General features: G+C 32.6%; 1 protein-coding gene across 2 annotated transcripts in view; it reads left to right on the top strand.

The window, feature by feature from the left end:
- The window catches only part of LOC145247400 (cold shock domain-containing protein E1-like), a 96,954-nt gene that overhangs the window by 22,350 nt on the left and 61,042 nt on the right, over positions 1–13,562 (top strand). For both annotated transcript variants that reach the window (XM_080109103.1, XM_080109102.1), the window contains exons 3-4: positions 9,187–9,321; positions 9,711–9,807. In XM_080109103.1, the coding sequence (XP_079965229.1) occupies positions 9,187–9,321; positions 9,711–9,807 (232 nt within the window). The remainder of the gene's footprint in view (positions 1–9,186; positions 9,322–9,710; positions 9,808–13,562) is intronic.

The raw sequence follows: 13,562 nt of genomic DNA, 5'->3' as shown, positions 1-13,562 counted from the left end.
AAGACGAGAGCCATTCATTTCAATTGATGACAAATGTGAATTAGAATGTTGATGATGTAAAGAGAGAAGCTTGGTTTTAGATGCATTAAAAGTAACCAGCCACTCCTTTCCCCATTGTACTACGTGCTCAAGATCAGAGGAGAGAGAATTGGAGAGAACTTGGTCGTTTACTGTCTTAGATGTGGTACCATAAATGGTAGTGTCGTCAGCATAAATGTCTACAAATGATGTAAGGATATGATTTGGAAGATCATTAATGTAGATCAGGAAAAGAGTTGGGCCCAGGATGGATCCCTGAGGGACACCGGCATTAATACTGTGAGCTTCTGATTTTTGCCCCTCAACTACTACTCTTATGAACCTATCAGAAAGAAATGATTTAATAATTGAGAAGACTTTTCCAGCTATACCATAGCTAGCGATCTTATGAAGTAAACCTTTATGCCATACCCTATCAAAGGCTTTAGATATGTCAAGAGCAATTGCCCTAGAAAGATTGCCACCGTCGAGAGATTTGCTAATCCTATGCGATATGTGTTCCTGTTGTATTTGTGTTGCATTGATGTTCTAAAGTTACATTTAAATAATAATTTTTCCATTGTGCAGACTTTCCTTTTGGTGCTACTGATATATATATATATATATATATATATATATATATATATTCTCTAATGGTTTACAGCATAGAGAGACATACAGTGTGAGTGCAGAATCGGAAAGAACAGTTTTACCTAATTTTAATTTTATCAAGATTGCTTCAAATTAGAGAAGTTAAGAAATTAATTGTGAATTCACTGGTTGTGAATTGGTCTGTGATTACAAGTATTTATTCCATATATGTTTTGAACCCCGAATTTCTGTGCTTTAAATTTTTATGACTTTTGAACCACTAGCATAATTCAGTTTCGAACTCCATTTACTGAACTCTGTTACAAAAAAAAATCAAGTATGTCATAAAAGGATGACATCATTTAGTCAAACAGGTTGAAGATCCTTTATGACATAATAGATGTTGATGTAACAAAAAAATGTCATCCATTAAGACAGAAGAGCTGTAATATATAATTAACTAGACAAATCACCAATTTTTCTATGTATTTCTCTCATCCCTCTCACTATTTTCTAATATTTCTTAAATGTTTCTGATAGCATTTAGAGAAGACTTTTTCCAGCATAATCATTTATGTGTATCAATACATACCACAAACACATATGTAAATCAGATGGAAAAATATATCTATGATGTCATATTTGATTATCTAATGAAGTACATTTTAATTCTGATAACTAAATTGAAAACAAAATTTTACATTTAAGAGTATGAATTTTGTCTTTTTTGCTCTTTTTTTTTTTTTTTTTTTTTTCATTGATTTTTTTTTTCTTTTCAGAAATGGAGAAATAAAAGGTTAAAGTTTTATAATGTAGTTGCTCCGAGATTTCTAATTCAAATTAGTACTAAAATAGCATCTGTGGTTCCATTAAAATCAACATATAAAAATATACACTCCTTGGGAAATTTTACTTTAGAAATAATTTGGTTGGGTTCAGTTAAAATTCATCACATTAGAATCCCTCCCCCTCCCCCCACTCTGGCCATTTAGCCCACTATGTATTCTCCCCTCCCTTAGCCATCTAAAATGAATTTAAGAAGGAATCCTTTAGTATTCTCGGAAAAAGACCTGTTCTTTTTTATCTTCTCCCCCCCCCCCCCTTTATTCTTTCTACACTAATTGAGACCTTATTTATTAAAAATGTTGATTCATTTTAAATGTCACCGGTTTTAGCCGTTATTTTATACATATGAATATGATTAGAAAGTGAAATAGCTGTATTTATATATTCTGGAATAATTTCTAAGCAAAACGGGGGGGGGGGGCAACAGCTTACATTAATGGTATGTGCAAAAGCTAATCCCCCAGTAACTAAAATTTCTAAGCTTTAAATGCTTAAATAGAACCACTAGAATTATACATAATTATAACAGTTTTGAACTCTTTATTTTATTTATTCACCTTCACCCCAAACAAGCATATCGCCACTTGAATGTAAGGAGCTACTATTTAGGACCCTACCTAGAAAAAATTAACAAGATGTTGGTTTATGTTATATTTGAATTTCTGCTGTTCGAGGGAAGAAGCTATCTGTCTTCTGTGTTAATATTTTATTGGTTGTTTATCCATAGTCAGTAATTTACATGACTCGCGTACAATAATGCATTAGATAATCAAAAGGTTATTTTGTTTTTTAGGTTGGGGGGGGGGGGGGTCATCATAGCTCTTCTGGCTTTGTGTCATATTTCCACTGAGCAACACCAGAACACGGATCCTGCTGCTAGATGAAATAAATCCAAAAGAAATATACAAAGTAGGTAGAAAAGGATAGTGTAAAATAAAAATTTATAAACCACATAGGAATGGTTTAATTCAAAAAGACAGTGATTCATGGCATAGCGTATGTACAAGGTGCCTTAATAGGTTTCCAGACGTTTTTGTATGAGCACTTTCATTGAAACTCTAGTCCTCTTCCAAGTAATCTCCTCTGGCTGCAATGCACTTATACCGTTCCGACAACTTTTGGAAGGCCCTATGGAAGTCCTCTTGTGTGAGCATGTCAATGACTCATCACGGCCTCTTTCATTTCCTCAATCGTCTCATAATAACAGCCTCTAAGGTTTTCCTTAAGCTTAAGGAATAATTAGAAGTCACAAAGAACACGGTCTCGGCTATTATTATATTGAATTAAACCATTCCTATGTGAAGAACTGTCTTGATGCCGATCTTGGTCAAATAGTCGGATCATCTCTGAGCACCCTTGGGACAAATTTTGCGAAAATTTTCCGCATCTTCAGTTCCTCGCGAATAATTGTGTGTACAGTTCCCACACTGATATCAAACTGTGCACTTATTGTCTCTATAGACACACAATGGTCCTTATCCATTAAATTCTTTATTTGGTCAATCAACTCTGGTGTTCTGACTTCCTAACTCCTCCCGCACCTCTCATCATCTCTCACAGACTCCCTGCCTTCCTTGAATGTCTTATGCCACTCAAAAACTAATACTCAATTCATGCAAAGTCCAAAATAGTCTGAAGCATTCCATACGTTTCTGTGGCATTTTTTCAAGTTTAAAACAGAATTTTATTGTATATCGTTCTTCTAAAGTGTCCTTATGTCCAGATTGCATTTTTGAAATTCACCAGCTGTGATAATCAGGCTTTAGTAGGGTGTATTCCAACTCCTACTGTAGCTGTTCATTTGAACCTGATACCATAAAAATTGGTTAGTCATCTTATAAGATGTATAGCAATAACATACTGAATTTTCGAAAGTCTACAACAATTTTAAATGCCCATACAAAAAAGTTTGGAAACTTATTGAAAGCACTTCATATATATATATATATATATATAAAAGCTGAACGTCTGTGTGTGTGTCTGGTCACGAATAGGCTCCTATATGGTTGACTATTTTAAAAAACTGATTACATATAATGATAAAAGACGTATCAAGGATCAGGAATGGGTATGTTTGATCTAGCAGAACGGTGGTTCATAAAAATTGTGTGGCCTGTGTTCGCGCCTCGCCCCCAAAGTATGGAAATAAAAAATGAAGAAAAAAAAACGTTTACAAGGGTTTTTGATATAGATGTGCATAAGAATAATTTGATAAGTATGTTTCAACTTAAATAGGGATGGTATAATAAAATTGTGGGGTCTGCGTTCGCGCCTGTACTCCGTGGAAATATGGCACAAACTTTAACAAAGACTTTTCATATCTATTTGCGTAAGTATATTTTGATAATTGTTTCAGTTTGAAGAAATATGGTATGATAAAATTATTGGGTGTTCGTTCGCGCTTGACCTCCATAGAATGTAAATATGTAACAAGGTTTTTAAAAGGGGTCCACAATAACAGCTTAACTTTAATCTTAATTCACATTAGCTTTTCTTTATCTTTTTGAGTTGAATTATATTGTGTCGAATAAATTTACCTCATAAATTCACGTTCTTATTAAAGTGAAAGCCCCCCCCCCCCCCAAAAAAAAGTCGGAACTTTAGACAATTCTCGACATAAATTTTGCTAACTGTTTTTTTCCTTCTCCACTTGCACGTGGCACTCTTTCAGAAATAGATAAATAATAAAAAATAAGAATGTACTTGTTATTGTGACAAAAGAATGAAAAAAATCCTGCTCACGTGATTACGTGTCTTTTTAAAAACATTTACATAACCTTTTTATTTTTATTTATATGTCTGTTTAAGCTTTTTTTTTTTTTTTTTTTTTTTGTCAGTGTACTAGAAGGAATTCAGTTGATTACAACCCTTTCTGCATGTTCTTTACATTACAATATTACAACCCTGAATCCGACGGCGCAATACTAAACCATTCAATACTGTAAAACTGAAACAAAGCTGTTCTGCTTGAAAAGGGCGCCATTTTCTTCTTATTCTTATTTATATCGATTCTTTGCTTTAAAAAACTAAAGTAATTATGTTTACTTTTTTAATATCCCATTTTGCTGTTTCGAATTATTTTACTAAAGTAAGTAAATCTCCTTTTCATAACCTATCATACTTTCACCAATCACAGTTCATTTTCTGTAGGCTGTTTTTGAACCCAGTCAATGACGGGTACTTCTGCTAGTGTGTATGCATATATATATATATGCATACACACTATATATATTAGTTTTGCTTCTCTGTATAGATCTAAATTAAAGAAACAATTATAAAATTCTGTTAGACCAAAGAAAATTCTAGCAGAATTTTTAATTTTTATGTCAAATAATGCATTTTCAAATAATTTTTTGTAATAATGCCTTTACTTTATGTATCATTTTAAAGAACACTTTTCACTCTAATTTAAATTAGAATCATTTTAAAACAATTGCTTTTCCAGAATGTGGAATACAAGATGGAAAAAAGCAAATTCGCACGATTTTCAATTCAAGCCTGGCCGAAAAGCTGCTAAAAACAACTTATTATATTAACAAGATATTTGACCCAGAAACCACTACTGAACGTACAGCACAATGGTGGTTTAAGAAATTTCATGGTGGCGACAAGTCTTGAAGATGATGAGCGTAGTGGTCGGCCATCGCGTGTTGACAACGATCAATTAAAAACTTTAGTTGAAGTCAATCCATGCACAACTGTTCGAGAACTTGCTTCTGAATTAGATGTAACATATACGATTTCTAACCACTTGAAAGAGATTGGAAAAACAAAAAGCAAGATAATTGGTTGCTTCAATAATTGAACAACCAAAAGAAACGCAGTTATGAAGTGTCATCTTCCCTTTTATATAACAAGAACGACCTATTTCTCAACTGGGTTGTGACTTGTGATGAAAAGTGGGTTCTTTATGACAACTGGTGACGCTCGGCTCAGTGGTTAGACGCTGACGACACTTCCTGAAACCAGAGTTGCACCAAAAAAGGTCATGCTGACCTTTTGAGGTTATCGATTGGTTTCATTCATGAGTTTTTTTTGATTCAGGCGAAATCGTTATGGTAGAAAAGTACTGTCTACGAATGGATAAAATGCGTCAGAAACTTTGACAACAACACCCAGCATTAGTCAACAGAAAAGGCCCAATTCTTCTGCATGACAATGCTTAACTGACACTGTAGAAGTTGAATGAATTGGACTACAAAACTTTGCCTCATCCACCATACTCTTCAAACTTTTCGCTTACTGACTACTACTTTTTCAAGCGTTTCTACAACTTTCTACTTGAGTGTGTGAGAAATGCTTAAAAACTAATTGATATCAAAAACACCTTCAGTGACTTCATGGCCACCAGAACGCAAAATTTTCACATTACTGGCAAGTGTGTGGAAGTTCAAAACTGCAAGAACTTACAAAGTGTTTTCAATAAATCTTATTCTTAACATAAATAAGCTGTCATGTTTCTCGACCACGCATGTGCAGTCATGAAACGGTTTACAAATAGATAAAAGTTCAACAGTCTTCACATATCAATTGCTAAATTTGACCCCTTAACAGCCCTTTGTTCAGGATGAAAACCGATTTAAGAGTTTTACACGTGTCTGAATATCCTGTATACCAAATTTCAAGTCTTTAGATCAAAAATTCGTTGAGTATATAGGTTGAGAAGTGTCCTCACACACATTTTCACTTTTACAGATTTATTTATTTTTATTTTTTATTTTTTTTTTGCCGCCAGTCACTCACATTCCAGGTGTTTGTAATGAAATTATCTCTTTCTCTCTCTCTCTCTCTCTAGATATATATATATATATATATATAAGGCAAAACGGTCGTGCGCCTTTTTGTATGTCCAGCAAAGGCCTTTTTTGCAGGGGTTCTCAGTGGGGGGGGGTTACTATGTTTTATAACTTTTTATATACTCCCTAGATTATAATATCTACGATTTGCGAAGGAACGTCATCTTTAGATTTATTTTGATCGACTTTTATAAAATTCATGCTATTCCATCCTCTCGCATGTTTGTTTGTCTTTTTTGTATAAAAGTAAACTTCATGGCTTTTCTGCAGGGATGTCCAGAAAGCAATTAGCTTTGATCAATGTGGGGGGGAAAACCCTCATATCAGACAATTGCTATTCATTTGGACACTCCCTTTTTATGGGGAGCTGGTCCCCAACATCGTGGGAAAACAAATAAATGAAACAGCGGAAAGCTGAACTGGCCTTCAGCCAACCTTCATTTCTGCACCTGCGTATTCACTTAGCAAGTCAACTTTTTTGATTGACATTGCTAAATTTGAACGCTTTTCACTTCCTATGGCTTCGTAGCATAGTGGTAAGATGTTATGTTTTCTTTCTTTTTCTTTTCCGCCTTCGTGTCACGGGTTCTACTAACACTTTTTTTTTTTCTTTTTACACCTCCAAATACCCTGGGCAACGCCGGGTACCCCCGCTAGTTTATATAAATGCCAATGCTGGACCAAACTGATTCATGATGAGCTTCTATCATAATTCAAACTCCTCATAAGATCCACTACCAGATTAATAAATATATTAACGTGTGTGTGTGTGTGCATATGTATATATATTATGAAGTGTTGGGATGATTAACCGTTAGAATCAGAAAAATCTGAACCAAATTTCCTATCTCCAAAACAATTCTTTTGTTTTAAACTTAAGTTCCCATTTGCTGATACTGATGACAAATATTTGTTTTTGAATTATTAATAAAAGTTAAATTGATAGGTCATAATAACATCAAAATACGATGTAAATTTATTTTACTTGCATAAAATAAACAAGATAAAAATTTAAAGGTTCTAAAAAAATGATTAAAAAGGAAAACATTTTTGTCAAGAAAAATACTATCAAACACTATTGTTAATTAAATCAAAAGTAGAACATAAATATGTTTTTAAAATTTATTTAGACTGTTAGACTCTTGTCTGGTCCCTCAGTAAGCATCAGCAAATAATACAAGGGATGGGTGAAAAGTGAAAAAGAAAAGAAAAAGATTGGCTTTGAATCGAAAAAAAAATTGTGAATTTTCACTTTGATGTGAAACAACCTTTCGCATCAATTTTTAAAAAAATTTTGATTCTTTCTGTATTATCTTTCTTGGATTTAAGGATTCCTGTGACGGTCAGATCCACCTTACTTCTCATATTTTTATACTGATTGTAAAACAAAATTATGGTTGTTTTTGGTAGATATAAAAAGCAATAAAATTAAGACTACTAATAAATTCTTGATTTAATATCATTGAAACCTTTGTTACATTTCTCTTCCGACGAAATGCGCATTAAAGACAGCAACATTTTCCAACATTAAAATGGAAAATGTATTTCTAAAAATAAAAATAAAAAAAACTATCCTAAAGATATTTAAACTGTTTTATGGATTAAAAAAATAAATTAACATTTTTTTTTTTTTCATATTTAAGCTTCTATTTTAATGAATGTTTATAGAAATCAATTAGATTATTTTACTATATAAGAACTATAAGTATTGTTGTTGTTGTACCCTCAAACAAGGTTATACCTTTTTAGGTGATTATAGCAAAAAGAAAACAATAAAAAATTATTTAAGAGTGCGAGATCTGCTTCATATATTAATTTAACGTAAAATGTATTCCCATGATCGAGACATTCTACCTTTTTAGAGCAGTTAACCAAAAAAAATCTGTTTTTATGGCAAATATTCTGTGCATTTATTTATTGTGTGTGTGTGTGTGTGTGGGGGGTTAAGGTTAGAAAATTCGGAAAATGAAGAAAACAATTTCCCAGATTCTACATGATAGAATGGCTGGAAGAAGCTATTATGTTGAAACTATCCCTGTTCTTTATCCAATAAAATAAATTTAAAACAGTTAACAAAAACTAAAAATATAAATTTGCAATCAGACTTAGGGGTAGTGCTAAGAACAGTGAACATCTCTCTGGAAATGATGAGCATTGGTCATTTTACATCAAATTTATATACAAAAGTTATCTGCCAATCATAGTTTTAAAATGTTTTGTTGTCCTTTCCAGCAAGTTTTTCAAGGTGTTCACATGTGATCACCTAAAACAAAAAGAAATTCTCAATTTTTAGCTGAGGCTTTTAATCTACAAATCTGGCATTATTATTAATAGTATTTCTATTATTTTTATCTGTATCTTAGTTTTCGTTTTATGTTAAAACAAATCCATCTATTGCATGCCTGTTATGTTGTCAGTGGCAGTAACTGACCAAGTATTTATTAAGGTAAACACATAAATATTTGTTTGTACAAGGAACGTACAGAATAGTTAATACACCTCTGCCCCATTCTTTCTCATGTTAAAAATGTTTTTTGTTTTTTTATTAACAATGTTATTTAGAAACTCCTTAAAATGAGAAGGGGGCATTGTTAACTACTCTGTTCCTGCACCATCTTATTTTGCATACCAATCATCATTTTCAATTGTTTATGTATAAGTGTATTTTTGTTTGTGAAAATATATACAGACATAAAGAAAAACAACAAATCTCTAATTGAATATTTAGAATTTGTTTTTTTTTTTTTAATTGGAAGCTAATTATATCAGAATTGGTAATTGTATCTGAATTGGGAGAAAGTTTAGAATTGTCCCATCACTAATATATAAAGCTGAAGGTAATAATTTATAAAAAAATCATTTTCTTTGGCTCCAAGAATTTTATTTTTATTTTTTTTGATATGAACTTTAAAAAAAATATTACTTTCTTTTCTAGATATTCCAGCCGCCAGCTCAGAATCCCTCCATCCTATATAGCCAGCGAACTCCGTCTACAAACAATTCTATTGCCACGTCACCTAATGGCAATAGCAATGGAGTTCGACAAACTGGCTTTGTGGAAAAATTACTGGTACGTTTTTTACTTTCTGTTTTGAAGGAATCAGTTTATAAAAATAGAAATTCTTTTGATAGTTTTCTCTGTGCAAAATATTTGATTAAATTGAGTTAATGGGAAAGCAGGAGGCCTAAAACTGTTTTATGGGTTTTATCAAAGGATAAATGGCCAAAGATACTTTTAGCTTTTTCTCTTTTGATAAAGTCTATGCAATGGCTGAGTTAAACATTAGTTTTATATCTTCTGCTTGTTAATTTTAGCTTGTAATGATTAAATTGCAGATATTATCTTTCAAAATTTTATTTATTTTGAAGAAAATAATTCAGTTATCCACTTTTGACCACCATCTTGAATGTTTATTTCAATGCTGACTACAAATATCTTTCCAATTTTTTTTATTTTAGCATTCCTATGGTTTTATTCAGTGTAACGAAAGAGAGGCAAGAGTTTTCTTTCACTTCAGTGAATACAATGGAGATGCGGAAGATATGAATATTGGAGGTAATTCATTATCATCATTCATTTTAATGTTTTCCATCCTGTCATGGGCCCTATCGAGAGGGGGGTGGGCATTATAATACACCGACTGATCTCTCCCTCAAACAGCCACCTGTTGGCTGTTGGTGGCGACCCATGATGCCTTGGAATAGAATCCTGGTGGTTGATGATTAAGCATCTTCACCTCCCAGCACCTCACTTTGGCCCTTACCCAGGCTGGACGAGAGATCCAATTTGATCAATTGGCTGTTCAGGTTAACCCCTATCGACTACTAAAAAAAAACAAAAAAAAAACACACACACATTTGAAAAAGAAAATACAAAAAAAGTAATTTTCATACAAAATATAATAGAAAACGAATTACAAATTTAACATCAAGTAGAAGATAGAACTTACTGGCAAAGGATCAATCATAAAATGTAGAATTCAAATCCAAACGTGCTGTAAACTAATTGATTCACTTAAGTTTTGGGCGGTGAACAAATCTAGTAACAGATACTCGAGGTTTCTCATTTGATCGAGTATACTGCTTGTGTAGCCTTGACCTGTCAAGGTGATTGGGTTCCCTCCTTGACAGGTTCCAATATCGAGCTCAGAGGTAGATGGGAAACACAGAAAAAAAAACAAAATCAACTCCAAGATAAAGCAAAAAAAAAAAAAAAAAAATTAACCTGCTGAAGATCAAATCTTACCAAAATCAAATGACAAATTCCTCAACAGTTTTTCTAAAAAAGTATAACCACCTAAAAAAATAAATAGGAATTGTACAATAATAATCAAATTGAATTCACCGATGAAATGGCGACAGAAAGTTCAAATCAACAAACATATACATTAAAACCAGAAAACACTTTTCAGTCATTGTCAAAACAAAAACAAAAAAAGACTGAAATTTCTCTAACATCAAACAACAAAACTAAAACAAAAGATCAAACAGAAGACAAACCAAAAGCAGAAGAGAAAAACCAAAATTTGTAAAAACATGCAACCAACTTCTAGATGAAGAACCATAACTTCGAACACATTTGAGGAAATGGACTCAGAAGAACAAAGATCAGATTCTTGAAATCTGATACTAAATCATGGGTCAAATGGAAACTGAAAAAACAAAACAAAATATAATACAATGGAAGTGCTGAGGCATAAAACCCAACTTTGAAGAAATGAAATGCATAATGACAAACCACAACCTGACATATGCTTACAAGAAACTCCACTCAAAGAAATGGATAAAATTACTTTCAAAGGTTATAATACTTACAACGAACCAAACAAACAAACCAACGAGACAACTGACTTATTAATGGCAACTCCATAGTAATCAAAAGCCAAATATTCCATGTCATGCTACCACTACAAACAAACCTCCCAGCAAAAGCAATAAAACAATAAGTATTGGTTCAATTTATATTCCTCCAAAACACAAAATTTAAATGAAATTGAAAACCTGGTGAATCAACTACTATCATACTTATGAGGGACGGCAAAATGTGGAGATGCAGTGACTCCAACACGACCACACCTGGGTAAATTCTGAAATCTATACTACAATTTCCCGACTTATGTATCCTCAATGACAACTATAACCCACATAATGGGGGGGGGGGGAATCAAAGATAAAAAGAAATAGCTGACCAAACAGCAGCAGAATTCAACTCTTCATTGAACCACTACTCCCTCAAAGTCCAAAAATATAAAAACATAGCAGAAAAAAAAAAAAAAAAAATAACAAAAAAAAAAACAACTTTATATCCAACAACAGGGAATATGACAACTCTTCTTCCTCAATCAAGTTAATAAAAACATTAATAAGCAAAGGAGGAAAAAACACATCAGATGAAATCCATTATCAATTCTTTGAAACATTTACCAGAACATCCCTCACAATCCTTTTGCAAATTTACAACGCCATATGGTAGTCAGTTTTTGTAAACCGTGGCTTGAGGCACAATCCCCAACCAAGAAAAGGACCATTCTAACACAATAAAGTAGTTTCATTGATTTAACAAGCTGCATCTGTAAAAACACCATTTTATCTAACCAAAGTGGATTCCAGAAAAATCAAGGTACCTATGATCAATTTATAATACTTTAAACATACATCTGCAAGGGATTAATTAAAATTTTCAAAAGTTTCAATCTTTTTTGACCTTCAAAAAACATATGATACTACTTGGCGATGCAGAATTTTAAAAGATCTTCACAAAAGTGGAATCAAAGGAAAGATGGCTGCATTTATTAAAAATTTCCTCACAAATTTCCTTCACAGTACAATGTGGAAATACAAGTTCAAGCATATACAAACAAGAAGCAGCATTCTGTCTCACACGATTCATCCTCAAAATCAAGAGCATCATTGAAATTGTTAATACAGGAATTTAAAAATTCCTATATGTAGATTACATTGTAATACCATATGCATCATCAAACATGTCTGTAGTTGAAAGACAACTACAAACTGTCTTAACAAGATAGAGAAATGAACCAATGAAAACGGCTTCTATTTCTCAAAAAAAAAAAAAACAATCTGCATACACTTTTGCAAAAGATGAGCATTTCATCTTGACCCAGAATTGAACATGGGCATAATACGTGACCATAAGCTAAATTTCAAGGCACATATTGAATATTTATTGCATAAATGCCTAAAAGACATAAAATTACTAAAAGTAATATCGAAAATGAACTGGGGTGCTGACCACAAGGTCATGCTTAGGATCTATAGATCCCACATCAGAAAAAAAGCTTGATTATGGGTCTTCCATTTATAGAGCTACATGCCAATCTTGCTTTAAAAAAAAAAAAAAAAAAAAAAAAAAAAAAAAACTATATACTATTCATGCTCACCAATGCAAAGTTTATACATAGAAACTAGTGAGCCTCCATTTAACCATTAGATGAAAAAAAAAAAATTCCTCCAAATGCATTTAAAAAATTTTTAAAAAAAACCAACAACCACATCTGCTAAAAATAGGTTCAATGAACTTGGAGACAAATACTCAAACCACAATGGTCTCTACATCAACAGATTTGGCCAAGATCAAAGTGTAGTATCTGTTCTTCAGATGCGGCACTTCCATTTCTCGTTCTCTTTCAGTGGAGGAGAAATCCTTCACGACTGAGACAATTTTTATTTTTGTACCTTTTTTCCACGTTAAAAAACGACCCTGGTGTCTAACTCTGTCCCATGGGGAGGCATTGTAAATAGGTACATCAACAGATTGAAAACCATAGATGGAACAGGAGCAGCATCCACTAATATAAATAATTACTAACAAATCAGATTACCAAACAACACCTCCATCTATATAGCCGAACTTCAAGCAGTACAAATTGCACTAGACATGATCAAAAACTTGGATAGACAAACAACATTCTTGGACTCTATCTAGCCTGGTAGCCAACCAAGAAGGAAATGAAAATCCCCCATGCACACAAAAGATATTGGAAACATATCAAAAAGATCATGGCAAAATTTCTAGCCATGTGTGCATTAAAGGAAGTCAAATAGCCGACACACTTGCGAAAGGAGCTACTAAAATGACAATAACAACTCTTAAACTCCTATTTACAGATTATAAAACCAAAATCAAGCCCTACATAAGAAAATAGTAAACTACATGGGACATATCTGCAAATAATTAAATCTATAAAACATCAACCTATGATTAAACTGGAAATCACAGAACCACTACTCAATCGAAGACAAGATGTCATATTAAGCAGAATTAGAATTTGACATGCATATTTAACTCCT

This window comes from Euprymna scolopes, chromosome 25 (assembly GCF_053919585.1).
Source record: "Euprymna scolopes isolate OS-2025 chromosome 25, ASM5391958v1, whole genome shotgun sequence".
NCBI classification, from domain to species: Eukaryota; Metazoa; Mollusca; class Cephalopoda; order Sepiida; family Sepiolidae; genus Euprymna; species Euprymna scolopes.
Note: the sequence above shows the minus strand (reverse complement) of the source record. Positions and strands in the feature narration are given on the sequence as shown.